At 29.4% G+C, this 27,104-nt stretch overlaps 6 protein-coding genes across 13 annotated transcripts; 4 read left to right on the top strand and 2 right to left on the bottom strand.

The window, feature by feature from the left end:
- Window positions 1–1,821: 1,821 nt before the first annotated feature.
- On the bottom strand, window positions 1,822–5,107 carry LOC117232561 (uncharacterized protein PFB0145c-like). The gene is made up of 3 exons (XM_033491994.1): window positions 4,843–5,107; window positions 2,302–4,373; window positions 1,822–2,212 (listed from the first exon to the last, which is right to left on the bottom strand). The coding sequence occupies exons 2-3, from the start codon at window positions 4,348–4,350 to the stop codon at window positions 2,000–2,002; spliced, it is 2,262 nt and encodes a 753-aa protein (XP_033347885.1). The 5' UTR covers window positions 4,351–4,373; window positions 4,843–5,107; the 3' UTR covers window positions 1,822–1,999.
- Window positions 5,108–5,376: 269 nt separating this feature from the next.
- On the top strand, window positions 5,377–8,889 carry LOC117232562 (DNA replication licensing factor Mcm5-like). Of its 2 annotated transcripts, XM_033491996.1 has the most exons (8): window positions 5,377–5,664; window positions 5,758–6,013; window positions 6,137–6,641; window positions 6,720–7,066; window positions 7,142–7,575; window positions 7,638–7,909; window positions 7,986–8,218; window positions 8,364–8,889. In XM_033491996.1, exons 1-7 carry the CDS (start codon window positions 5,513–5,515, stop codon window positions 8,213–8,215), a joined length of 2,196 nt encoding a protein of 731 aa, XP_033347887.1. In that variant the 5' UTR covers window positions 5,377–5,512; the 3' UTR covers window positions 8,216–8,218; window positions 8,364–8,889. The 2 variants fall into 2 exon arrangements, with proteins under 2 accessions (XP_033347887.1, XP_033347886.1); XM_033491995.1 differs by having other exon boundaries at window positions 7,986–8,646.
- Window positions 8,357–10,047, bottom strand: LOC117232565 (aldo-keto reductase family 1 member A1-like). Its single transcript, XM_033491998.1, has 7 exons — window positions 9,887–10,047; window positions 9,700–9,788; window positions 9,418–9,582; window positions 9,140–9,343; window positions 8,950–9,066; window positions 8,480–8,874; window positions 8,357–8,408 (listed from the first exon to the last, which is right to left on the bottom strand). The coding sequence occupies exons 2-7, from the start codon at window positions 9,760–9,762 to the stop codon at window positions 8,360–8,362; spliced, it is 993 nt and encodes a 330-aa protein (XP_033347889.1). The 5' UTR covers window positions 9,763–9,788; window positions 9,887–10,047; the 3' UTR covers window positions 8,357–8,359.
- Window positions 10,048–11,189: 1,142 nt separating this feature from the next.
- Window positions 11,190–15,116, top strand: LOC117232489 (rho GTPase-activating protein gacF-like). 5 transcript variants are annotated; one of them, XM_033491858.1, is made up of 7 exons: window positions 11,190–12,069; window positions 12,151–12,346; window positions 12,577–12,748; window positions 12,820–12,892; window positions 12,972–13,296; window positions 13,390–13,738; window positions 13,821–15,116. In XM_033491858.1, the coding sequence occupies exons 1-7, from the start codon at window positions 11,377–11,379 to the stop codon at window positions 14,998–15,000; spliced, it is 2,988 nt and encodes a 995-aa protein (XP_033347749.1). In that variant the 5' UTR covers window positions 11,190–11,376; the 3' UTR covers window positions 15,001–15,116. The 5 variants fall into 5 exon arrangements, with proteins under 5 accessions (XP_033347749.1, XP_033347748.1, XP_033347747.1 ...); XM_033491857.1 differs by having other exon boundaries at window positions 13,378–13,738; XM_033491856.1 differs by having other exon boundaries at window positions 12,151–12,310; window positions 12,972–13,738.
- Window positions 15,117–15,765: 649 nt separating this feature from the next.
- LOC117232490 (E3 ubiquitin-protein ligase synoviolin A) lies at window positions 15,766–19,230 on the top strand. 3 transcript variants are annotated; one of them, XM_033491860.1, is made up of 9 exons: window positions 15,766–15,917; window positions 16,061–16,294; window positions 16,417–16,509; window positions 16,612–16,764; window positions 16,827–17,117; window positions 17,190–17,404; window positions 17,526–17,743; window positions 17,820–18,225; window positions 18,302–19,230. In XM_033491860.1, the coding sequence occupies exons 2-9, from the start codon at window positions 16,166–16,168 to the stop codon at window positions 18,600–18,602; spliced, it is 1,806 nt and encodes a 601-aa protein (XP_033347751.1). In that variant the 5' UTR covers window positions 15,766–15,917; window positions 16,061–16,165; the 3' UTR covers window positions 18,603–19,230. The 3 variants fall into 3 exon arrangements, with proteins under 3 accessions (XP_033347751.1, XP_033347752.1, XP_033347750.1); XM_033491861.1 differs by having other exon boundaries at window positions 15,784–15,917; window positions 16,044–16,294; XM_033491859.1 differs by having other exon boundaries at window positions 15,784–15,917; window positions 16,041–16,294.
- A 1,251-nt stretch (window positions 19,231–20,481) lies between these two features.
- LOC117232574 (serine/threonine-protein phosphatase 4 regulatory subunit 3) lies at window positions 20,482–26,634 on the top strand. The gene is made up of 5 exons (XM_033492009.1): window positions 20,482–22,045; window positions 22,210–23,808; window positions 23,888–24,039; window positions 24,120–24,522; window positions 24,624–26,634. Exons 1-5 carry the CDS (start codon window positions 21,848–21,850, stop codon window positions 24,708–24,710), a joined length of 2,439 nt encoding a protein of 812 aa, XP_033347900.1. The 5' UTR covers window positions 20,482–21,847; the 3' UTR covers window positions 24,711–26,634.
- The last annotated feature ends 470 nt before the right edge of the window (window positions 26,635–27,104 follow it).

Here is a 27,104-nt window from a genome sequence, read left to right as displayed (position 1 = left end):
AAGAAACACGGAGTGTTTCGTAGCTAATCACCATGAATCGTATGTCACAGTGTTGGATGAGTTACATAGAGAATACATACTCCATCCGTTCCTTTTAAATCGTATTGAAAATATACCTTCTACTTTCCTGTACCTCATAACTTAATTTCAATTTACGTAATTATAATTACAGAAGACATCAACCATGACAAATTTTATGCGCGTAATTGAATTTCGTGGGATTATTCTAAAGAATACGGGGTACTCGATTATATTTCGCTATCTCCTATCGTAATGTGGAAATTAATTACTCGAATCTTAACATAGTAATTTGATTCCTTTTATTTCAATTTATTGTAATTATATATTGTAATTATATATGTAATTATATAAATATATTAATCCGAAAAATATAAAAATTAAAATATTAAAACAGTTCGAACTATCTTACAGTTTCTAGAAATTCGGTTAGGTGACAAAAATGGTTATTTCTTTTGTAATACATATGCATATATATGCATTAGCTCATAACGGATAGATATAAAATCAACAACGATAATGAATTGTAATTAAACGGATGTCGTCAGTTCTTAAAATGTTATTATTACATAGATCATCGAAGTGAAAAGTGATTATGAAATTTATGAATACAAGACATATCACTATCTACTCTTAATTTGAATTATTTTTGAAGAAAGGATATATTTAGCAGAAAAAATAATTTTAATTTCTATTAAAAAATTAAATCTGGTTACTTAGCACTTTTGTCTTCTCTTTTTTGGTGATAGCGTTACAATTAATGAATAAACAATAATTCATAATTTGAAAGTGATTTTCAGTAAAATATTTAATGAATATTTTTTATCGCATATTACTTTGACGCAGAAGTGTACTTTTAGTCAATAACTTTTCTGTGTTTGTAACCTACATATATAAATATTTTACCAACTAATTAATGAAGTTATAATCGTTCATAGTGTAGAGATATATACAGTAGTTTTTATGCAATACTTACTGAATAAAAATGTTCAGTAGTGCCCTTTTAAATATTTTTTTTAAAAGTTGTATCAGTGTAACAGCGTTTGGTGGAAATCAGGTCCAATAGTAAGTATTTATGTATGCGCGCGCATACAAATACACAACTGTATACGATGTACAATGTACAACGTACAAACTCTAATTTATTTTGAAACATAAAGCATGGATGCATATAAGCATGTGGGTACTCACGTTTTACAAGAGTTTAATACTTCACACGTGCATCAGCGCTTATGTACATGTATGCATAATTTATATTATAAATATCTATAAATATATTTGCATATACAATGGATGTAGAGAAATGTCTAAATGCTTAGGTTTATATAAAATATTTATTAATGCAAGTAAAACATATTTCAATGTGAATTAACAATTAACAAAAAAAATCCCTTCAAAAACGGATTTGGTAGTAAACAAAAGTGTCGAAATATAAATTATTTTAGATTATGTATTATTATTACTGAAATAATATATGCACGCATGTAAAAGATATAAATAGTTATATTCTTTATTAATGCCTTTTTACTTATATCACTTATAGTATTATATTATTTTGTACATTTATATTATCTTAATAATGTAAAAAGTATATAATCTATTTAAAAAATTTTTTACAAATACCAGTATATAGCTGTATTAAATTATGTGAGTAAATGTTTTCAGATAATTTTGAATATAGGCTGAGAACGTAAAGATATCCTTTAACTAAGTATAAAATCATTAAGTATCCACTGTCATACAAATACCTTCCTTTATAAATTCATATATTGTTAAGGAACAAAATAATAATAATAAAACATGTATAGATAAAAAGATATAAGACTATTAACGAAATTTGTTCAAGGTTTTAGTAACTGTTATCTCATCTTTCTATCACATAACCAAGAAAGTTTGTGTCATTTGCATCATTTATTCCCATTAATTAAAACGACATAAACCTTCTCGTTTACCTAATACTATAGTAATAATAGTTAACGGTTTATTCAACCACAAGTTCATGTTGGTCTATCTCACTAAATGTTTTGTTAATATCTTGAACCCACTTCAATAATCTTTCTTCTTGGTCCTTTTTCAATTTATCAGTTTTCTTTCGTTTTGTCCCAGAGCTCTGTATTCTTTCCTCCCCTTCTTCATCTTCTTCCAAAAAATTGAACCTCAGGTCACGTTTTCGTTTATATGAATGTCGTGGAGGCTAAAATATAAATATACAGATACATTTTTGCTTAAGCGTATCGTTAATAATTTAAAAAATTTCATATAATAATAACTATAGAATTATACCTGTGTAAAATGAGATGGTTCCAAATCAGCAAATAGTGGAATACTATGTGCAGAAACTTCTGATCTCTCACCTGTTTCAGATAAAATATCAAATGTATCAGAAAAGTTAACAATCTCAATTGACTTCTTATTCTTTTCCTCTAACTTTTGCACTTCTTTCTTTTCAGCTAATATATTTTCTTTATTGTGTACATCTTCTTTCAATTCTTTAGTTAGTAACTTATTTTTTATTTCACCAATTGATAATCTAATAGGTTTTATATTGTGTCGTCCCATATCTGTTTGAATGGGTTTTTCTCCTTTATTTCTTTCATTTTTAGGCTTAATAGGAGACTCCTCTTGATTAGAATCATTATCACTAAAACCAAATGCATTTTTTAACTCCATAGTAGGTACATTAGCCTTTTTCAAGGTTCTATTAATAATTGGTGTTGATTGTGCATCATCGAAAATTCCATGAGGTGTTTTGATCGTAGTACTCTGTGGCATTTCCATTACATTTAAGAAATTATTTAAATTTGATTGTTTTAATACCCTATCTCTGTTAGAAATTGAACAGCCCTGTAAACCTGATGGTCCAGGTTGAGAATCATATTCTTTTTTCTCTTTATCAAATTGCATATTTAATATATTTCCTTGATTTATTTTAGTTTTAACCATTGTTGCTTCTCTTTTAAAACCATTCTTTGGACTTAATACATTTTTCGTTTTATTCTCATTATTATCAAATTTAAATATATTAGTTACATTGGTAGTATTTAGCTGAATGTTTTCAGTTTCAGTTGGTATTCGTTCATTTATTTGTTCTATTGAGGACTTAAACTGTAAGGAATGATCTATATTTGTAATTTCTGTGCCAAATTTTCTGGAATTTACAGGATTTTTTCTTTTAGGGGTACTATTACTTATGTGTCGTTCTATGTTGATATTTTCATTATTCTTTTGTAAATTATTTTTTGTTTTTGTTACATTTCCAAATTGCTTCGATTCATTATTTAATGTTTGCAAGAATTTTTTATTAATAATATCATACTTATCATTTTGGGGTGTGCTTTGAAATACATTTTTCACTTGAGAAAATGTAACTAATGGTGCTGCTCTCCAGGGACTGGAGGATATTTGAGGATCTTCTACTAATTTTACAATGGGTGACAAAGATTTTTCAAATAAAGAATAATTAAGCGCATCTTTTTTTTGTATGGATAATTTGTTATCAAAAATATTTGTTGGTCTAAATGGTTTAAAATCATGCGAGGCTGATGTTTTTGAAATATTAGTTATTGAAATCCTTCTATCACTTAAATCTTCTATCGATAAAATTGTAGGTTTTGCAACTGTTTCACCAGCATTTTCTTCTCTGACTATATTTTCTAAATCTTTTACTTCTTTATCCACGTCTATATCTGTTTTAGGCTTATCCACTAATTCCTCTTTTAATACATCATTTCTATTTTTAATCAGAGATTCTATATGCTCACCACCTTCAAATTTAACAACATTTGTTTTCTTGATCTTTTCAGGTTTACTAGTTGATTGTTCTTTGCTAACTTGTTTTACTGGAACATTTCCTTTTTTCCGCTTTGCTATTGTTTTCTTAATAACAGCTTTCTTTTTTCGTCTTTTTGGTACTCTTTCAGTTGAATCATTAACATCAAATTTAAATTCATATATTTCATTGGTATTTTCCTTAGGACTTTCTGGTGAATCACATTTATAGATGGGTGGCTTTCTTTTGTTAGGAGATAACTTCTTCACTAATTTATTATTTGTGGGATTTTTAGAATTTTTGTGAGAACGTAGAACTCTCACTTTAGATTGATTTAAAAATGATTCTCTTAAAGACATTTGTCTTGAATTCGAAATATTTTTATTTTTCTGTTTAATAACTTTCTTTTTCTTACTTTTTGAATCTTGTTTATTCATATTAGAACTGCTACGTGTAACAATTTTGCTAGATTCCACTTTGGGATTTGAACTTTGTTCTTTTAACTGTGACGCTTGAGAATTTCGTGTTGGTAAAGTACGTTTTCTCATTAGATATGGAGACATTTTTGTATAAATAACAAATGAATCTAAAAAATATATATAAAATATTAAGTATGTGAAAGAAATAATGTGAAAGAACAATTAAATAATAAAAAAATTTATAAGTGAGAATGACATATACCTTTTTATACTAATTATTGCTTATACATATGTTAAGAATTATCATACATAAAAGTAAAAATACAAAAAAGTAAAAATAAGAATTTAAGAAATGTCATTTTAGTAAACATACTTCAAAAAAGATAAAAGTGAGAATAAATTATTTATTTCATAAAAACTAACACTTTGATAAATTTCTGTCAAACTAACTATTGTATAACTAGAATTGTATTTATAAACATAAATTTAAGTTTTTATTTTTAATAGCTTAGTTTTTATTTAAAACAATAGACTCAGCAGGTAATCCGTACCAATGAAAAATCCATACTTTTTGTAATTAAACAATTTCCAAATAATAACCCTAAAATCACTAATACTATTAATATCATAACTTACCTCAGTTAAAAGTTTAATTGACACAGTTTATCGAATAACAATTCGTCGAAAGGCTTGATATAATTTACGTATCGTATACTAACCTTCGTTTATATAAATCAGGTATGATTATGTAACAATGAAAAGCATTCGTTTTATTATTTTATACATTGATGTAATAAACTACAAAACAGATAACATCACAAACAAGAATTTTAGTTTGCGAATTGCGACGTAAAAGTCTACATTGAAAACCATATATAACAGATCAGTAGATTGAGAAGTCTATAATAATCTAGATAATTTAACCTATCTTTATGTATCGAATGGCAATACTGTCAATGTAAAAAACTTTTAACGATTATGAATTATAAAACAAATATTATTTCATTTATATTTATTTTGTTCAATTTTACTTAATTTACTTTAAATTTATTTTCTATTGCACATACACATATTTTGAAATAAATAAAGTGAGATAAGCATGAACCTATGGTGAGAAACCATAAACCTAAGAAATATTAATTCTTAAGTTCATAACAGAAACGTGGAAAGTGTCGTATCTCTATTTTTTTTATTCTATGTCGAAAGAGAGTTCAAAGGATGTAAACAAAATATTTGCCGCCAAATCTTCCTTTAGTGTGTTGCACAATTATATTTTCTTCAAAAAATATCAAAAAATCAAGTTATAATGGAAGGATTTGATGACCCAGGAATATTCTTTTCCGATAACTTCTCTGTAGGTGAATCTAATGAGACGCGAACTAATTTTCAACATTCGAAGAAGAAGTTTATGGAATTTATTAGACAATTCCATGAGGGAAACTTCAACTACAAATATAGGTACCTGAATTAATTACAATATTTCAATGTGTATAAATTTGATAATTATATCGTAAATTTTGTATAATATTAATAATATAATAATTTTTTTAGAGATATTTTAAAACGTAATTATAATTTGGGTCAATATTGGGTAGAAATTAATTTAGAAGATCTGGCAGCTTTTGATGAATCACTCGCAGAAAAAGTTTACAAGCATCCAACTGAATATTTACCTATCTTGGAAGAAGCTGCAAAAGATTTAGCGGATGAACTTACAGCTCCAAGACCACCAGATGAAGAAAAAGTTGAAGACATACAAATTTTATTATCTTCAGATGCACATCCAAGTTCTTTAAGAGGAATCAAAGTATGATTTAAGTTTACTCTTAAAAAAAACAATTTTGCTGCTAAAAAAGATGAAGTAATTTTCATATTATATATAACATTAAAATTTGTGATATCTGACATTGGTTAAACTTTTTTATTTTAGCCTGATGCAGTTTCTAAACTTATTAAAATACCTGGTATTATTGTTTCTGCATCTGGAATTAGGGCAAAAGCGACAAAAATTGCTATACAATGTCGTTCTTGTAGAAGCATGCAAACTAATATTTCAATTAAACCTGGTTTAGAAGGATATGTTTTACCTAGGAAATGTACAACAGAACAAGCAGGAAGGCCAAAATGCCCTCTGGATCCATTTTTTATAATGCCAGATAAATGTCATTGTGTTGATTTTCAAGTTCTGAAACTGCAAGAATTGCCAGATCAAATTCCACAGGGTGAAATGCCAAGACATTTACAATTGTATTGCGATCGCTATTTATGTGATAGAATTGTACCAGGCAATAGAGTTCTTATTTTGGGCATATATTCAATTAAGAAAGTTACTAAAACTACTGGTAGTAGAGGAAGAGATAAAGCATTAATTGGTGTTCGAGCGCCATATATGAGGGTTATTGGTATTTCTACAGATGGAGAAAATACAGGCAGTGGTAAATTGTCATAAAATAACTTTATGCAATGAATTTCTTTTTTTTATAATATTTTTATTCAATTTCTGTGGTTTTCAGGTATTCATTCATGCTTTACAAATGAAGAAGAAGATTTATTTAGACGTCTTGCTTCAGACACTAATTTATATGAAAGAATTGCAAGAAGTATAGCTCCCAGCATTTTTGGTGCATTGGATATTAAAAAAGCTATAGCTTGCCTACTGTTTGGTGGCTCTAGAAAAAGAATGCCTGATGGACTTTGTAGGAGAGGAGACATTAATATTTTAATGTTAGGTGATCCTGGTACAGCTAAATCACAGTTATTAAAATTTGTAGAGAGAGTTGCACCAATTGCAATTTACACATCTGGCAAAGGAAGTTCAGCAGCTGGTTTAACAGCATCAGTTTTAAGAGATCCAGTAACAGTAAGTTAATCATTTTAACATATAAATATCAAATATTTGTTTCACATTTACTAAAATGTTTTATTTGATTTGTAGAGGAATTTTGTCATGGAAGGAGGTGCTATGGTTCTTGCAGATGGTGGTGTTGTTTGCATAGATGAATTTGATAAAATGAAAGAGGATGATAGAGTTGCAATACATGAAGCTATGGAACAACAAACAATATCCATTGCAAAAGCAGGAATAACTACAACATTAAATACTCGTTGTTCCGTTCTAGCAGCGGCAAATTCGATATTTGGTCGTTGGGATGAGATAAAAGGAGAAGAAAATATTGATTTTATGCCAACAATTTTATCGCGTTTCGACATGATATTTATTGTTAAAGATGAACACGAGCAAAATAAAGATGTAACACTAGCAAAACATGTAATGAATATCCATACTAATGCTGGTCAAGTTACAGAACAATTGGCGGAAGGAGAACTACCACTGCACATTTTAAAAAAATATATCCACTATTGTAGAACGTAAGGTTATTTTTTGTTCAAAATATTTTATTTATTTGTCATTAATTGATATACCTTTATAGTCGTTGTGGTCCAAGACTTAGTAAAGAGGCGGGAGAGAAATTAAAACATCGTTATGTTGTAATGCGAGCTAGTACCAGAGAACATGAGAAAGATATGGAAAAGAGATTATCTATTCCCATAACAGTTCGTCAATTGGAAGCTGTTATAAGAATTTCAGAATCTTTAGCTAAAATGCAATTACAACCTTTCGCTACACAAATCCACGTGAACGAAGCGCTTAGACTTTTCCAAGTATCTACTTTAGATGCTGCAATGTCAGGGTCTTTAGCTGGTAATCTATAATGAAGTAACTGGTAGTATGCATTTCTTAACATTGTACTTCATTTTAAACACATGTCAAAATTTAGGTGCAGAAGGATTTACCTCGGATGAAGATCATGAAATGTTATCACGTATCGAAAAACAATTGAAACGTAGATTTCCTATTGGAAATCAAGTGTCAGAGCAAAATATTGTTAAAGATTTTGTAAAACAAGCATATCCAGAACGTGCTATTTACAAAGTTATACACACAATGATACGACGTGGAGAACTTCAGCATCGTATGCAACGTAAAATGTTGTACAGATTACACTGAAATGTAATAACATTTTTCTTTGCATTTTGTATTATATATTTATTCGCTTTATATATATGTTTTCATTTTGTACTATATTTCAAGCATTTTCAATGTACAAATATGCATACATTCGAACTACACCTTAATAATCTTTTTTTGTATTTAGGACTGTAATTCATCCTTGAATGGATAATGTGGATGATTCTCGACCCTAAAAGAAATCAAAGGGATTTTATATCTTTACATTATTTGGAATGAAATATCTTTAATAAATATATTTACCCCTTAAAAAACAAGAAATTAAAAATTCTTCCACGTACACCTTTGTCTAAGGTACTCAAAATTTTCATTTCTTCTTCATTTAATGAAAAACTAAATAAATCAATATTTGCCTTAACTCTCTCGGGAGATTTACTTTTTGGAATTACAACAACATTTAATTGTAATGAGTAACGTAGTAAAACTTGTGCTGGTGATCGTTTATGTTCTGTGCTTATTTTTTGTACTATTGGATGTCCCAGAACATCTGGAAAGTCTTCAACATTATGATTATATTTCGTTTGAAAATGCGTTTTAGCTCCTGGTGATCCCAAGGGGCTGTAGGCTGTTATAATGATATTGTGCGTTTGACACAATTGCCGTAGCGAATTTTGTTGCAGATATGCATGTAATTCCACCTAATAATAATTAAAGTGATTGCGAAACTATATCAAAGCCAAGTGTGATAAAATTTATTTACATGTCAAACCTACTTGTAAGTTACTTGGCTTAATTTGTGCATTCTCCCATATATTTAAAATTTGTTTTTCATTAAAGTTACTTAAACCTATAGACTTTGTACGACCTTTTCTTACTTGTTCTTCCATTTCCTGAAACATTAAATGAAACAATCAATTATAAGTTACTAACATTTTATTCATTAATAGTGCTATAGAATTAAACCTTCCACACTGAAACAGGATCTGTATCAAGATCCAACATAAAACTTCCATCTTCATTAATCGCTGAGGTACAAGTACTTTCATCTAATTTAAAGGCAAAAGGCATGTGGATTAAATACATATCCAAATAATCCAAACCAAGTCTTTTCAGTGATAAATTAATAAACTTCTCTACATCTGATGGTCGATTACCAAAATTAGGTAACTAAAAAGGTAATTAAATATTTTTTTATCTTTATATATGTATAAGTTATCTTTTTAATATATGTTAAATGTTACCTTTGAAGTAATAAAAAGATCTTCGCGCTTTCCACCTTTTCTAAACCATTCTTTTAATACTGCTCCTATTGCTTCTTCATTATTATAATTAAATGCAGTATCAATGTGTCTATAGCCAGCATCTAGAGCAGCTATCACAACTTTTTCAATTTCTTCAGGTTTAGCCTTCAGAAGGTATGCAACATTATAGTTTTAAGTTTAAGTACAAATGAAAAATGTAAATTAATTTAAACATTTAAGAAAAATTCTTGAATTTAAATAATAAGTTAATAATTAAATCACCTGCCATGTACCCAAACCCACAGTGGGCATGTCATACCCTGATAACAATCGCACTGTTTGCATATTTCCTTTCTTCAATTGGTTTAATGCTGTAAAAGATATTTATATAAATTTATTTAAATAATATTATTTTATATCCTTTTAATATTTCTGTGTTGTCATATTATTACAACAATTTTCAAGATACCATAAACTATTATTTTTAGATATATATAAATTATCTACTTTGTAGTAGCGCTATTTGGATACAAAATCAATTTCTAAAGTTAGATCAGACTTGTACTGTTCTGAATACATAAGTTCACGTTTATAGAGAAAGAGAGTTGTATATATGTAAGTTCAACAGACGTTTATTGATCTGCGGTAAGTTTTACGGCTAACATCGTTTAAATTGTTCTAGAAAATTGTTATTTATATTACAATCTAGATAGAAGTTGGATTTTTGTTGTTTCTTCTGTTAAAATTATTTCAAAATATTATTTCACGGAGTGATATAAGCGACAATTTAAAATAACCGGTAGCAGAATATACTGCGTACGAGTCCAGTTTTATGTCTATATTTATACTAACAAAACTATGCGAAATAAATAATTTAATTTAGAAATTTTAAATAGATTAAAAAGATAACGTACGTAATGATAGTACCAAACGTTGCTGTTGATTTGTTACGAAAAAACAATTGATAAATTGATGTTTCACATATCGGCTAGTGAATTTATCAAATAAATGTTGATGATATTTAAGCATATTTATTGAAAACATGATAAGTTTTTAAAAATTGTATAGATTATATCTCTACTAAACAGTACAAATAGAAACAGAATGAAATATCATAAATATTTAAGATTCAAATAAGTTACATGAATTATCTTCCCGCGTTGCGTTAATACCACAGATAAGTTAAAATATAGAGCTGATATCCAATATTATTAATTTGATATCAATTACAATTACAACGCATTAATTAATGGTGAGAATTTGAACTTAAACACGAGAAAAATATTTTGTTCGAAAATAGTATTTACGATTTCTGATTTGTATAAAATTGATACATAATAATAAATGTTTAAGTTATGATAAGATAATTAAGATATGTAATATGTTAACAATAATTAGACTGTGGATGCTATTTTTATGAACACAACTAAAGAAATGAAACCTACAGAGAATTTGTTTTATTTTTTAAATATTATAACATGTTGCTATGGATATCCTGTACATTTTTATAGACAAATTTTTCATAAATACATACGCATCCGCAACCTAGGGATAATTTATAAATTTGGGAATTTTATTCTGCTATTTATTTCATGATACATTTTTATATACTTATTTATATAGTTAAAATAATGTATAACTATACTGTAAACAGCTGTATTCATTTTCTAAATGAATTAGGAAACTTAATATTTTATATTAATGTCGAATTTGAGTTTGAGTTTCATTTTTCTTTCAGTACATTAGAATGTCGAATTTTATTTTATAAGTAATATTGTATAGTTGGTAATGGCGTATGTCAGTTACATGATAATTTTAATGTAACTGTACGTATTTAATAATGTTTGTATAAATATGAAAACTGTATTGTATTCTTGCACAGTTCATAAACAAAAAATTTTATTTTAAAGATTTCATTGTAATTTATGATCAAATAATTCCTATCTTTAAATTACAAACATGTTGATTTACGATGTTCTACATAAAGAAACAGTATATCAATCAATTGTCAGTGATCTTCGTAATTACGGAGTTAAGTATCGTTTTAAAAAAAATATGTTTAAAGCAGAACGATCTGAAGGGAAACGCATTTTGAAAAAAGTTTTCAAGACTTCTTTATTGTACCAACCATTGGATGTTGTGAATTTATCTTCTGGTGCCATTGTGCATGTGCCTGTTTTTGTGAGTCATGCATCCACATTTTTAGAAAAGTATATCACTCAGGAAGGATTATTCAGAAAAGCAGGATCACAACTTAGACAAAAGGAATTAATAATTCGTTTAGATAATGGTGGCAGTTTAGGGGAAAAACATCATGCCATTGATGTAGCTAATTGTTTAAAAACATTCTTCAGAGACTTACCAGAACCATTGATTCCATACACGTACCATGATTTATTTGTACATTGTGTCATGCTTAAAACTTATTGTGTACAAGCATTGTTATTAGCTTGTATTCTTTTACCACCACATCATCTAAATACTCTGGCATTTTTTATGGAATTTTTAAAGAAAGTAGCACAATATGAGAAACAAAATAAAATGGGCATTGATAATTTAGCAAAAGTTATTGGTCCAAATATAATGCCTCTGCAAGAAACCACTATGTCTGCTGTGCAAATGCGTCTTGAATTACACTTAATTGTTGTTAAGGTGATATGCATATTTGTCTTGAAGAAGAATGTCAATTTTAACATAAGATAATTTCATTCGCTTAATCTGGAAATATTGCAGATTTTAATTGAAAATGCAGAAAGTATTGGTATTTTACCAGATCATATAACACAAGCTATTTCTATGGAAACAATTGGCAGTACAGATAATGAGTTAGATGTATCTGATCATCTGCGTTCAAAATTCAAAAAAAAGAAACATCGCAGTGGAAGCCTTACACGTAAGCCACATCTAAGTGCCTCCAACCTCAATCTAAGTATGTCTGTCGATCTGTTCGTAGTAATTTATTTCCAAACTGTATTTACACTGTACTGACATAAATACTGAAGTTTCATAATAACGGCATGCAATGAAAGTTTTATTTAATAGACATAAACCTATGTTCTAACAAATGTACCATTAACTAACTTACTAACTTGATTACTTAACAGATCAGAATTCTTTTATTTACATAGAATTCTTTAAAATTTAAATATTTTTCTTTAGGAATGTTTAATGGTCTAAAAAAGATTGTTGGCAAAAATGCTGCATCTGAAGATAGTAACACATGTGATAGTCAAAGGATATCTGAAAATGCTAATTCAGTACATACATTAAATACTAAGCCCACAAAAAAAAGGAAAGTTGATTATATAGATCCACCAAGTACAAAGAAGAAGTATGTATTTACTTCTTTTATAAATATAAACAATTATCATTTGTAATATATACGATAAATTTATGTTTCAGAAGAGTTGTAGATAAAGCAGATAAATCTAAAAAGATTAGACTTAGTTTGGATCGTTTTGTACAGAGAAAGCCAGTAAGAACATGAGAATAATTTATTTCATGAGTTAACAAGTTTGATTATAACAATCTACATAATATTTTTATATTTGCAGAAAACTGTTGATGAAAGTACAGAATCATGTAAGAATACTTTTGATACTCAGGCAGAACGTCGTTGGAGTTCTGTTTGTGACTCATGTGGTGACTCACAAAGAACATACAGAGCATATAGTGATAGTTCATCACATTTGAAATTAATTCTAAAAGACAGTGAAGTATCAAACGACCTTCACAGGGAGTATAATAATATGTTTGGTGATGCAGATGTTAATTTATCAGATGATAGTGACGAGCAGGTCTTGTTAACAAAAGATGATATTAAATCTAGTAAATGGCACACACAGTTAAGTACAAGTTCGGAAGAATTAAAAGATCTAGGTAATTATAAACAAAGACGAATGAACCCAATGAAAAGAAGATTAACTGTAAATAATTTTGAAACATATTCACATGTTCAAGTCACATTTGTAGATAATCAGTCAGAGGAATACGTTACGATACCTAAAAGCGAATATGAAGAAATAAAAAATAGAGTTTTAGCAATTGAATCTCGTCTTTCTCAAGAATTCAAATGTATAAATAATGGAAATGGTGAGGAGAATGATGATTTATTATTGCATTCTGTGAAAAAAGTACAAACTGCGTATGAAAGGACATTGGAAGAAGCTAGTATTGAAAGTACAGTGACAACAGACTACTTAGCTAAAAAACTTGGTAAAGAACTTAAAATTAGAAGATCAGATGAACACAAAATCATCAGGTCTCCAAGTGCTCGAAAAATAGGAAGTTTAAGAAGGAGATCACAAGAAAAAGTGATGAGGTAAATTATACTTTTTATGAGCTATGTAAATTAGTATGTTTCTGTAGTTTACAATCTTCAATTTATTTCTTCTATCTTTTAGCAAACGTGTTAGACGAACTGCTTCGTGGCACATTTCTCGTGGATCAGATTTGCAATCACATACACAGTCTGATCAAGATTTGAGCAATGCTTACTCCCATAATGAAAAAACATTTTCACTGAATTATACAAAAGACGATGCTGACTTACGACCTATATCTACATCCCTTTGGGAAAAAGGAGGTAATATAATATTAAATAATGTATGCGATGAGTTTAAAAATTCAAATGTATATACAAAAAAACACAATCAGAATTCTTTTCAATCGGTGAAAGATCGAACAATCACGACGGTACGACGAGTATCGTCTTTTCATGGTGATGAACTTACAAATACGGCCACATATTCCGATAGCAAAGTTGAAAAACTGAAGAAGACGAATAGCCAACAAAATATGATTTTAAACAGTACACCTGTAGGTAAACTGATTCCAAAATCTGAAGAGAAAAAGAAAGCTGTTATATCCTGGAAGGATGCAGATGGATATTTTGGATCAACAAACCAAACGAAATCTCCAATTACTCAAACTGGTCGTGCATCTATCGCAAAATTAAGAACTCAGAATGCAGGAATGGTACTAGCTAAAGCTAAATTATTTGATGAGTGCACAGCAAAAGTACACTCTCAAAACACTACTATAAACAAGAAAAACGGTCTACTTTGTACAGAGGATGATCAGTGCATGAATAATATAAAACATAATTGTGAACGGACAGAATTGTGTCGAAAATCAAATAAAAATGTAAAAAGTAGAAATTCAAAATTGATATTGAAACATTCTCCTTCTCGTACTATGATGGAAACCGAAAATAAGGAAAAGGATATTGAAATGTGTTATTGTATTTCCAAAGACTTTATGACATGCAATACAGCCACTCATCAAAAAGAAAATAGGAATGTTAAAACATCACCTTTAATGCAAAATGTACCTGTGGATATGATATCACAGAATTCAAGACTAAGTATCTATAAAGTTGATAATAACGTGCTGTGTAAGACTCCGCATATTAAGAAACCATTAACTGTAAAAACACCTAAAAGTGGCAAAGCATTAGTAAGAAGACCTCTAGTGGATTCTCGTAGGACACCTTTAAAGGCTGTTGGTCAATTAGGAACTCCAAAGTATCAGAGTCCTAAAAGTATTTTAAAGACACCAAGAAATATCAGTAGACACTCTTAATTTAAAGTACAAATTTATCAGAAATGTGTTCAAGAAAGTCTATTCTGCAATACTTTCAATTATAAATTGATAAAAGTACTATGAGATTGTCTTACAACTTAGAATCTCAGAACCAAGTTTAGAGAAAAAGTTTATTCTCATAACACATCCTTACTATATATGCTATAGTTATAGTACTTTTATGTATGATAAAATGCCATAAATATACAGAATAGTATTTTATATATGTTATATGAAAACATAAGTGTGTGATAAACATACTGAACCAATGATTTTGTCATACATTTTAATACTACAAAATATAGAACCTTTTTAGACAAATATTTTTGCTTGAAGAAGTTATGTATTTATATATATATATATGTTCTTTTGTACTTGTTTTCGTGTTATTAATATACATATATGTTTACATACATTTAGCAAAGTACAAACGTGTATTTTTTTAATTGCAATATTAATTTTTGAAATTTCGAAACTTGTCCCATTTTTAAAGATTGAATTTTTTATACATACCGTAAAAAATACAAATATACTGCCGCAATTTTTTATAATACAATATTGTATTTTCTGTTTTATGAACCACATGTAATTTGTTCATAAATAAATAAAACTTACACGAAGTTATATCCATTGTTATATCGATATATGTATATATATTATTATTAGAATATGGAATTTAATTAAAAAACTACAGTACAAAAAGGAAATTTGTTATATTCCACGTGGTTTAAATATATATAACATAATTGTAGACAATTATTCATCGTTCCACCAATCATACTTTACCGTCTGTTCCATCTGGAATTGTCAAGTAAAAATAATACACGTTCGCTGTTGCAAACAAACAATACAACTATGACACGAAAGTTCTATTTCCTTCGTGAAGTAAAATTCTTTTCGATATTTAGATAATAAAGGTGTGATATATATGTACACAAGGTCACATTTAATGATTGTTCCATTTTTTATTATATAAAATGTCGTGGAAATGTATTCATTGATAGCAAAGTTGATAGTTTTGGATATTGTCGTTAGGATAGCAGCGCCTCGTTTATTCTAGTCGGATCTACAGCTGTTGATACGTAAATTGTTGGTGAAATAAGTGTCAGTGAGTATAACATTCGGAAAGAGCAGCCTTTGGGCTGAAAAAACAATATATACAAAGATGAGAGAGGCTGGAATAATGTTAATAAGCACAGCATTAACATGTGCTGTGATAGGCAACGCGTATTATCAAAGAAAACAGTTTTATCCAACAGTAGTTCACATAACCAAATCCAACCCTAGTATGACGGTAAGTTTCGATGTTTTCTTTTTAAGATTTTCTGTTTATAAACGTTATATTTCATTATACATATACATATATTTCTGAATGTTCTAACGATTCTTCCGTTTGTTTTCTCATGTGAAATTTAGGTAATCTATACACAAGGTTTGATTCTAGTATTTATGATAAATGCTTTCTTTCGAAAGATATTTTTTGGTACCCTACGTGCTGCTGAACTTGAGGTAAATATATAATGTATTAAGGTTAAATATATAAATATAAATATATAAAGGTTAAAAAATGTGCGTATAAATATACATATACCAAGAGTTATTTCTTTACAGCATTTGTTGGAAAAAGTATGGTATGCAGTAACTGAAACTTGCCTAGCGTTTACAGTATTTAGAGATGATTTTAGTCCAAAATTCATAGCACTGTTCACACTTCTTTTATTTTTGAAATCATTTCATTGGTTGGCAGAAGATCGTGTAGATTATGTAAGTAATATGAGTAACTTAATATAATTTCATATATAATATTTTGTTTCATTTATTTCTAGATGGAAAGAAGTCCTGTAATAACTTGGTTATTCCATCTTAGAGTTGGTACTCTATTGGCATTACTGTTTGCTATAAATTTAACCATGATTCATTATGCGTATAATACAACAGCGACGAAAGGTCCCTCAGTGCAACTTGTTTTTGGTTTTGAATATGCCATTCTCTTAACTGTTGTATTCAATATTAGTGTAAAGTATATATTACATACAATAGATCTACAAAGTGAAAATCCATGGGACAATAAACCAGTATTTTTGTTGTACACAGAATTAATAATTGGGCTGTTGAAGGTGGGATAAAGTGATAAGATATATTCATTAAATATTTATAAAGTCATTGATTTAATATATCTTTTTTTTCAGGTTATTTTATATGTTGCTTTTGTCACTTTGATGGTCAAATTATATACTTTACCTTTGTTTGCACTTCGTGCAATGTATTATACAATGAGAGACTTTAGGAAAGCATTCCACGATATTGTAATGTCGCGTCGAGCTATCAGAAATATGAATACATTATATCCAGATGCTACAGCAGAAGAATTAGCTGCTGCTGATAATGTATGCATTATATGCAGGTAAAATAAAGTTACTAATTCATTAAAAAATGTAACTTCTCAGAAATATTGATGAAACATTAAAAATATACTACATATTACAACATTGTACAACGTTTAATAAAAATATACAACATTTTAGGGAAGAAATGGTGTCTGCAAGTAAAAAGTTACCTTGTAATCATATTTTTCATACTGCCTGCCTTCGTTCTTGGTTCCAACGTCAACAAACGTGCCCCACATGCCGTTTAAATATTTTAAGACCTGTTAATAATAATCAAGGAAATAGGCAACAAAATCAAGCACAAGCAGGACCACAAGTGCCTCAAGCTCCACAAGCACCAGGATTTAATCCAATTGGTGTGTATATTTACGATTATTTTTACGTGTCCACATTAAGAAAATAAATCTAATGTTTATATGTTATTCAATAAAGTTCAAGTTCTCCCAGCATTTTGGGCTGGGATGCAAGCTCCAGGGGCACCGGCAGCTTTACAACAACAGCAACAACAGCCACAACAGCAACAAGTTTCAAATGCGACAACACAGCAACAACAAGCTCAAAATAGTGGGCCAAATACTCCATCAACCTCATTTCAAAATTTGGCAGCTAGTGGTGTACCGTTGTTTCCACCACCATTCCCAACTATGGTACCATTGCCTCCTATTCCTACGCCACCGCCAAACCTTACAGAATTAAGCGAAGAAGAACTTAGAGCAATGGAAGGTAATTTACGACAAGCCGTTGAAGCTAGAATACAAACGTTGCAAAGAGTTCAGCTTCTATTAGATGCTGCCAGTGCTATGATGAACCAATATCAAACAGCAGCTGTTACTGCTAAGTATGTACGAGTTTTTTTGTAGCTTAATAAAATTTAAAAATAACGATTAATATTTCATAACACATGTTTATTGCAGTATTCCAGTGCCAACTGCAACAAATAACACGAATGTTACAACAGATATTTCTTCAATGGCAAAACAAGGAACATCTAAAACTGCATGTCCTGAACTTAACAGTGAGCAACCGCAAGATAACGCTGAGATGAATGTTCCTACTGCAAATTCTCCTAATGATAATGTAAATACGTTATCAGGTATAAACGGTAATGATGCAACTCCAGAATCATCAATTAGGAATGACACGGAATCTTCAAGTGAACAAGAAATGCTACGAAGACGTAGGCTACAAAAATTTTCAGCTCATAAATGTTCGTAAAATTATGTGATAATTTGTGTAATATAATTGTACCTTGATCAATAACAGGCCTGATTGCAGATACAATTGATATTCGAAAAAAAATGTAACAATTATGATTAAGAGCTTGAAAGTTGAAGTTGATACTATGATATTAATAATCACAAAATATCAAATAATCATTTAAAGGAAATAATATGATAAATTTTCCTTTTCTTTCTTTTTCTTCGCAAATTATTTTAGGAGTAAAATATTCACGAAGCAAGTCATGCAGATTATGACTAGTTCTTATTCCTTAAATACTATGCGTGTATATATCCTTTCTACGATATGTTTTTCCGATATATTTCATGAAAAAATAATTTTTGTATTGATTAAATTGTTTCTGTATGCTTTATCTAAAAGTGATTTTAATTTATCATTTTTATCCTACAATTTTTATATCATAAAATATAACTTATATAAAACATTCTATCAGTCTTGTTTGTGCTACATACAGGCTAATGTACAGATTTTACTAATTATTACATATTAAGAATGTTTGTATCTGTACATGGGAGTGGTAATGTCAGTTATTATAACATGACTGTAAAATAATTGTTTTAAATAACTCTCATTATGAGTAATAAATTTATCTGTCTATTTAGTAGTGCTTTTGTTTCCATCATATAAATTTGTATACATTTATAAATTTGACATACGCAAAATTATTTGTAATAATTTTGAACAATAAACACATCAAATAAGATGACAAAAATAAGTACAAAATAAATTATATTATTTATAAGAACAAATTAATACGAAGTTCCAAGATAACTATAAATGTAATTATTTTAAATTTAAAAATAGATAGTATATATATGTGTATAAATATAATTAATAAAAAATATATATAGGTACAAAAAACACACACACATATATATATATAATTATTATAGTTTTTGTTTGCACAAAAGAAAATTTTAAACAGAAGTACAAGTAAAAAAAAAAGAGTATTACATTTATTTTAATAAATTGCGATGTTAAATTTTGATCTAAATATAAAAAATTGATAAACAATACTTCGCGTTTTATAACATTTCATTACTCGTTAGCAAAATAGTATGATATAATTAATTTCCCTCTAAAGGGAATTCATATATTTCTAAAAACTATCATATACATAAACGTGATCATAACATTTATAAATATCGGAAAGGATATAAATAAATAATCATTGTTATTCATTAAATGTTATCGATCAGTGGAAAGATAATTATAACCTTATTTTTCCATACTGGAAATGCGCAAACTCGGTAGGACTGTAATATAGAGATCAAATCCTATTGTGTAAATGATTACTATTTCTAATTTAAATTATTATAGAAAAGAGAAAGGTGTATTAACGTTTTAAAAATATAAAATTTTAAATCATACAGACTTCATAAAAAATTTCTACTGCTACGTAATTATTTATAAAATGATAAGTATTTTTGTTAATATATGTAATTTTTTGCATAAAACTTTCTAATATTCAATTTTATTTCAGGTATTTGAATATCTTTACTTTTTCTTCATAATTTTGATCAAATGTATCCTTTTATTTTTTGTGCTTTAGTTTTCCTTTAATTGATGTAGTTTAATTAATTTGCCGATAAGTATATATGTTATATATATATATATATATATATATATATATATATATATATATATATATATATATATATTCAATGTACAAATATACAATACAATATTTAATCAATTGTAAATATTACAGTATTATGTTTTTTTATATAAATAAAATCTATGTAAAATAAGTTTATGATATGATATATCATTCAAATATCATACGAAATATCTATATCTATCTATCTACCTATATGTATATGTGAATTGAAAGAACACAGAATAGAGAAAGTAGAAAACAAGAGAGACATGAGATAAATAATACAATTTTGTGCAAAATCGCATCAATTTTTTAGTAGTAACAGTGAAATGAACTAAGAAATTAACTAATATACAACATAAGGAATGAACTGATATTGATTAAGGATACAAAATGGACAAGTGAATGATATCAATAATTGAAACGTTTAATTAATATATCAACAATTTAACATTTCATATTTAATCTTGAATTAGCTTAAGGACAGTTTATATATTGTAATAATGAAGGTAATGTTCATTAAAATACGGTTCTTTCATATTACGCGCTAAAGTCCTTGAGATACACGAGGCGAACCCCGTAGCGCGTTGTTGTGATCTAACATGGCGGAGTGTAGTGTTGTGGCTGCTCAGTGTCTATGTCAATTTTAGAGTGATATTGCTTAATAAGAAGGAAAGGATTGCAATGGTTGATGATCGCGATATCGAAAGAAATCGAGTAAAGTAATCGTGTACTTATGAGTATTTCTATTACAAGAGGATTGAGTTTAATTTGGGTTTGGTTTCGTCGCGGGAACCGTACACAGCGGTGAGAGAGCACGCAGAGTGCAGTCTTCCCAGCAACAAAATTTTCTCCTGACCTTCTACAGACAACAAGCTGGTCTATCCGAATGACTCAACGAACAATCGAGATTTAATCGCGTTTCTTATACACGACACGTGATAGCGAAAACGTGCACGACGTAAAGTTTTCCCGCGCGTCCTGAGAGGTTTTCTTGGCGCAAGAATCAGGCTTATGCAACGAAGAGCGCATAAACATCTATTACGGTAAACAATCTTATCCCGTCAATCAAACTTGAAGGGATGTGAACTAAATGACAGATCATCATAGCCCGAATTTTATCTTAATAATTTTAGTAACAAAACTCTTAATATTTGTGTAACTTCGTTAAACGAGGTCTTTTATAGAATTAGTGGGAAAAACTAAGAAAGGACATATAGGCTGATGAAGTCTGTAGAAATTGTCAACAATTGTTATTAGAAATGAATAAAGATTCCTTATGGTATATTTGTTAATTAACAATTACTTCATTTGTTTTACCCAAGCTATTTGGAAAAGAAAATAATCTTATGTATGTGAATCGGAACGTTAAAAGAACCATATATATATTTAAAGGTGTCTTTGTCTTGTAAAATTAATGTTGTAATAAAAAGCCTTAATGGGTTACAAAGGAGTAACTGACAGATCGATATATGCAGATTTCAGTGCATTTGTCGATATATCAGAGAGTTGAGAATCATTCATAAATATATCTAAAAAGCCAAAGAGTTGGTGAAATTTAAAGGGATGCAAGGTAGCTGGTGATATTATAAAATAGTGTGTATAAGTTAATTTTTACAATATGACGGACACACGTAGAAGAGTGAAGTTATATGCACTTAATGTTGATAGACAATGGGATGATCGTGGTACAGGTCACGTTTCTTCTTCATATATAGATAGACTGAAAGGAATTTCACTTTTAGTCAGAGCAGAGAGTGATGGTTCAGTTTTGTTGGAAAGTAGAATATTACCTGATACAGCATATCAGAAGCAACAGGTAATGAAATAATGAAATCATTATAAATTTTTAATTCAATATTTATTTAAACAACCTTTTCATGTAACATAATTTTAATTAAGAGTATAGTAAACAATATGTGGAGAATCAATCAAATTATAAAATACAGAAATTATAAAACACTATTTGTTTTTTTATTTCAGGATACTTTAATAGTTTGGTCAGAAGGAGAAAATTTTGATTTAGCCTTAAGTTTTCAAGAAAAGGCTGGCTGTGATGAAATTTGGGAGAAAATATGTCAGGTCCAAGGAAAAGATCCATCTGTTGAAATTACCCAAGATATTGTCGAAGAGTCAGAAGATGAACGGTTTGATGATATGTCTGATGCTGCTCCTCCGATAGAATTGCCTCCGTGTGAGTTAAGTCGACTGGAAGATATCAATGAACTCATAGGAAATTACTTATCTTCACAAACGAGGAAAGATAAATTAGCACTGGCTTTAGAATCAGAAGGCTATATAAAAAAACTATTAAATCTGTTTCATACTTGTGAAGATTTAGAAAACATTGAAGGATTGCATCATTTGTATGACATATTTAAAAATATTTTCCTACTTAATAAGAATACATTGTTTGAAGTTATGTTTAGCGAAGATATCATTTTCGATGTTGTTGGATGTTTGGAATACGAGCCAACATTACCTCAGCCAAAGAGGCATAGAGAATATCTTCGACAGTTAGCCAGATTTAAGCAAGCAATTCCTATTACAAATGCTGAATTATTAGCTAAAATTCACCAGACGTATCGAGTTCAATACATTCAGGATGTAGTTCTACCGACTCCGAGCGTATTCGAAGATAATATGTTAAACACATTGAGTAGCTTTATATTTTTTAATAAGGTCGAGATAGTGACCTTGATACAGGATGATGAGAAATTTCTTACTGAACTATTTCACCAATTAACTGACGAAGCAACATCAGATAGTAAGAGACGAGATCTAGTTCTTTTCTTAAAAGAATTTTGTAACTTTTCCCAGAATCTACAACCACAAGGAAAGGAGGCCTTTTATAAAACTTTAACAGCACTTGGTATTTTACCTGCTCTAGAAATTACTTTGGCAATGAACGATGCCCAAACAAAAACAGCCAGTATAGATATATTGACTTATATTGTGGAATATTCTCCAAGTGTTGTTCGAGATTATACATTGCAACAAATAAATAATACAGAACAGGACCAAATGTTAATAAACGTAATAGTTGCTCAACTCGTTGGCGATAGTGACCCAGAGTTGGGTGGAGCTGTACAATTAGCTGGTGTATTACGCCTGCTCCTTGATCCAGAAAACATGTTGGCTTCCGTTAACAAATCAGAAAAGACTGATTTCTTAAATTACTTCTACAAGAATAGTATTGGAACATTGATAGCGCCATTATTAGCAAACACAATCGGAGAACGACCAGCAAGAGAGGATTATAGAACAGTACAGCTTTTAGGATTGATCTTAGAGTTACTATCATTTTGTGTAGAGCATCATACATACCACATTAAGAATTGCATACTGAATAAAGATCTGCTTAAACGAATACTGGTTTTGATGAAATCAACACACACGTTTTTAGTATTGTGTGCTTTAAGGTTTATGAGAAAAATTGTAGCATTGAAGGATGAATTTTACAATAGATATATCATTAAAGGGAATTTATTTGCACCTGTATTTGATGCATTTGTGAGAAATAATGGTAGATATAATTTGTTGGATTCTGCTATTCTTGAAATGTTTGAATTTATTAAACTGGTAAGCACGCATGCATACTATAAAGTCTTTTATAAAGTTGTATGTTTTATTTCTGACGCATCGATTAATTTCATTGTAGGAGGATATTAAATCGTTATGTTCGCACGTTGTTGAAAATTTTTCAAAAGAATTGGAAACAATTGATTATGTACAAACATTTAAAGCTTTGAAATTAAGGTATGAACAGCATCAAGACAAGTTAAAGGATCGGGACAGAGCAGCTCTTGACAGGTATATTTCTGTTAACGAACGACATTTATATGAATTAAGAAATTTTTAGTAACATATACTATTTGATTGTGCTTGTTTAGCGTTCCATCCATATTGAGAAATAGTCGATACAGAAGGGACCAGAGACAGTTAGATGAAGAGGAGGAAATGTGGTTCAACGAAGAGGAAGACTTTGATGAGGGTGAGGCGGTCGTACCCGCAGCAGCAGCAGACCTTGTGCCTCCGGCTTCTGCTAAGAAACAGACATCAACATCAAACTCTGCGCTTAATCCCGCCCTTGCAGATTCTAAAAGTCATCATCAGCAACAGCAGCAACAGCAGTCCGTGTTGAACAACAATACGGCTAACAATAACATTACCTCGCAACAATCACAAATCAATAACACTACAACAACAACAAACGAATCTCCTATTACTTCGGAAATCAATCCAAATTCAACCATTGGCACAGTAGAGAAAGCTGGAACTGCACTATTTAAGAAAGTAATGTCTTGTTTCATTTTTAAGAACATATATCTATGAAATTATATCCTTAATTTAAAACACATATTTAATAATGCTCTAATGCTAATAACATCTTTTAGGGCTTGGTCGATTATGAAGGAGATTCAGACGAAGAAGAGGAAGATACGGAAGTAACACCATCTCCAAAACGACAAAGATTGTCATAGTAGGCAAACCGGAAGAAAACTGAGGAATTTGTGATTTTTAATTGCTGCTATACCATTTCTAACCCTTCTACTTGCACAGAGAAATCGACCGAGAGAAAAGATCGTACTGTAAACCTTTTTATAACAGATAAAGGACTATACTCTTTAAGTGAATGGACGTAACGAGGATACGTGTTCACAATGTGGTGAAAATGACATACCTCTTTGTGCTTGTGTGTATAAATGTACGAAAGGATCGGTATTGAACGCAGGTGGGTGAAAGGGTCTAAGAAATGGGATATATATAATTAGGATTAAAAGAAAAAAGATGATGAACCAATGCGATATAAAGAAAGAGAGAACTTTCTTTAAATAAGACATGATCATAAAATTGTGGCATAATATTATATGACCACATAAGTGTTAAAAATAATAAGATTTTAACAAGAAATAGTCCATTCCACGTTGTCTGGAAACACCCCACATACTAGAAGAAATTATTTCACGAATAGGCTAAGAAACTCTAGCCAGGCCTAGTGGTTCTTATAAATACAGAGTTTCTAAGCGTGTGCTTAGATTCATGTAATAACTGAAATTGTGACTATACGTCATGTTTACATCTATTAAGAAGAAACTTATTATGTAAAAAAAATCACATGTAAAAGTACATGATGTACCGCACAAAAACAACTAAGTGTTTTGTTTTGCCATCCATAAATTTTCTTATTCGTGTGATGGGCAATTAAGACCTGTCCCTAAAGGGGGTCAGACATCATGAAACTTTATCCAATTTAACGGAAATAGTATTTAGTTTGTATATATATGTATATTTGTAACGATTGTAAAACAACCTTTCGTGGGTAAAGCAGACAAAATGCGATTCCTTTACAAATTCAGTTCCCAATTAAGGTTCTTTGAACGAGCTTTTCGGTTGTCAATGTAAGTAGTAGAAATTGTACAATAAACATATTTGATTTGTGTATATTTACCAGTTTGCACTTCATGTCCGCAATTCACTCCTCGATGTAAAAAAAAAGTATATGTGAAAGTGTTTTGCAATCTCGAGTATTAAATATAAACTATGATATAAATTATTCGTAACTAATATGGGTAAGAATAGAAGCTTCGTATTATTGTACTTTGTAAAGAAAAGATAAAAAAAGAGGAATATTAAGTATATATATCTGTGCAAATTTATCCTTGCAAGATTTTATTATGTATAATATTTTCTCTATTGTCTAGTTTCGTCTAAATTATTTTCGATATAAATGTCTCCTTTTGTTTTGTAACAAAAAGAAAGAAAATGCATAATAACGAAGTATTGAAATTATCATCGACACCGATAGAAATCGTGCAAACGATACTCAGTAAAAGATTATTTTTGGCGCGTTAATGTCATATCAAGATGGAAACGGAAGTTGATTGATCTACATCAGCTGCAGATAAGAGTATCTACTTAATTTTTTAACTACTGATACACAACCGAGAATGCTGGTATTATAAGAGTCCGAGCTAACTTCCTTTTTTTGATTTACGTCGATATGAGTCTCCTTAGAACATTTTTTCATTTCCTATTTCGTTTTTTTAACATTTAATATCGTTTCAGAAACGTGTGCCTCCATATCTTGGTTGAGTTAACTCAAACAAAAGAGGAGCAGAAGTATTATAAGCTACTGTATAAATTTTTCACGTTGTTCCCTCACATACCCTGAACAGAGTTTCTAAGACTGCTTTAGACCTGTATATGTATATTGGACATTTTTCGTAAATACCACACATACACGTACCGTTTATGTACACATATACATATATATTAACTTATGATATTAAAAAAAGATGAGGAATCTTAGAAGTTAATTCGATCACGAAAGGCAAGCGAAAAAAACCTGTGAATATCAAATTAGGCAAATTCGCTGGAGCTGAGTGATATACATGTTGTACATAAGAAGAAAGAAAAAAATGGAAAAAAGAAAAGAGAAGAGTGTAACTTGGATTAACCATGAAATAAGGAAGAGAAAAAGAGAGGGAGAATATGCATGAGAGTGTGTGTGTGTGTGTGCGCGTGTGTGTGTGAGCGAGAGAAAGGATGAAAATGAAATGTAGGAAAAGTTAACAATTAATTAATTAAGAGGATATCGAGTAATGTTATTCTTTATGTGTTTTACATAACATTCGTGATTTATTCGATAATAACAAGGGGCGAGAAAAAATGGTAAAGATCTTGCATTGAACGTGCTTTAAAATGGTCTGTAAGTAGGGGGAAGAACACTGAAAAGAAGAACAAAAAATGAATCGATATCTAATTGTAAGTGATACTAGAGTAAACAGTGCGATCGTAAATGCTATGAAAGCTAAATTTCGTACCCACACAGAGACATTAACATGTACACATGTATTTCACATTTGTTCATTGTC

The sequence above is a fragment of the Bombus vosnesenskii genome, unplaced genomic scaffold (assembly GCF_011952255.1).
Source record: "Bombus vosnesenskii isolate JDL3184/JDL3185 unplaced genomic scaffold, Bvos_JDL3184-5_v1.1 scf7180000013289, whole genome shotgun sequence".
Lineage (NCBI taxonomy): Eukaryota > Metazoa > Arthropoda > Insecta > Hymenoptera > Apidae > Bombus > Bombus vosnesenskii.
Note: the sequence above shows the minus strand (reverse complement) of the source record. Positions and strands in the feature narration are given on the sequence as shown.

Coding starts and splice junctions, on each gene's coding strand:
- LOC117232561 (XM_033491994.1), bottom strand. CDS start 4,350: ATGTCTCCATATCTAATGAGAAAACGTACTTTACCAACACGAAATTCT. Junction 2,213..2,301: donor AACCATCTCATTTTACACAG/GTATAATTCTAT, acceptor TTTATATTTTAG/CCTCCACGACATTCATATAA.
- LOC117232562 (XM_033491996.1), top strand. CDS start 5,513: ATGGAAGGATTTGATGACCCAGGAATATTCTTTTCCGATAACTTCTCT. Junction 6,642..6,719: donor TGGAGAAAATACAGGCAGTG/GTAAATTGTCAT, acceptor TGTGGTTTTCAG/GTATTCATTCATGCTTTACA. Junction 7,576..7,637: donor TATATCCACTATTGTAGAAC/GTAAGGTTATTT, acceptor ATACCTTTATAG/TCGTTGTGGTCCAAGACTTA.
- LOC117232565 (XM_033491998.1), bottom strand. CDS start 9,762: ATGCAAACAGTGCGATTGTTATCAGGGTATGACATGCCCACTGTGGGT. Junction 9,344..9,417: donor ATCTTTTTATTACTTCAAAG/GTAACATTTAAC, acceptor TTACCTTTTTAG/TTACCTAATTTTGGTAATCG. Junction 8,409..8,479: donor AATTTCTTGTTTTTTAAGGG/GTAAATATATTT, acceptor GATTTCTTTTAG/GGTCGAGAATCATCCACATT.
- LOC117232489 (XM_033491854.1), top strand. CDS start 11,377: ATGTTGATTTACGATGTTCTACATAAAGAAACAGTATATCAATCAATT. Junction 12,070..12,150: donor TACACTTAATTGTTGTTAAG/GTGATATGCATA, acceptor GAAATATTGCAG/ATTTTAATTGAAAATGCAGA. Junction 13,739..13,820: donor TCACAAGAAAAAGTGATGAG/GTAAATTATACT, acceptor TCTATCTTTTAG/CAAACGTGTTAGACGAACTG.
- LOC117232490 (XM_033491860.1), top strand. CDS start 16,166: ATGAGAGAGGCTGGAATAATGTTAATAAGCACAGCATTAACATGTGCT. Junction 16,295..16,416: donor AATCCAACCCTAGTATGACG/GTAAGTTTCGAT, acceptor TGTGAAATTTAG/GTAATCTATACACAAGGTTT. Junction 17,405..17,525: donor AATGTATGCATTATATGCAG/GTAAAATAAAGT, acceptor ACAACATTTTAG/GGAAGAAATGGTGTCTGCAA.
- LOC117232574 (XM_033492009.1), top strand. CDS start 21,848: ATGACGGACACACGTAGAAGAGTGAAGTTATATGCACTTAATGTTGAT. Junction 23,809..23,887: donor TGTTTGAATTTATTAAACTG/GTAAGCACGCAT, acceptor ATTTCATTGTAG/GAGGATATTAAATCGTTATG. Junction 24,523..24,623: donor GAACTGCACTATTTAAGAAA/GTAATGTCTTGT, acceptor AACATCTTTTAG/GGCTTGGTCGATTATGAAGG.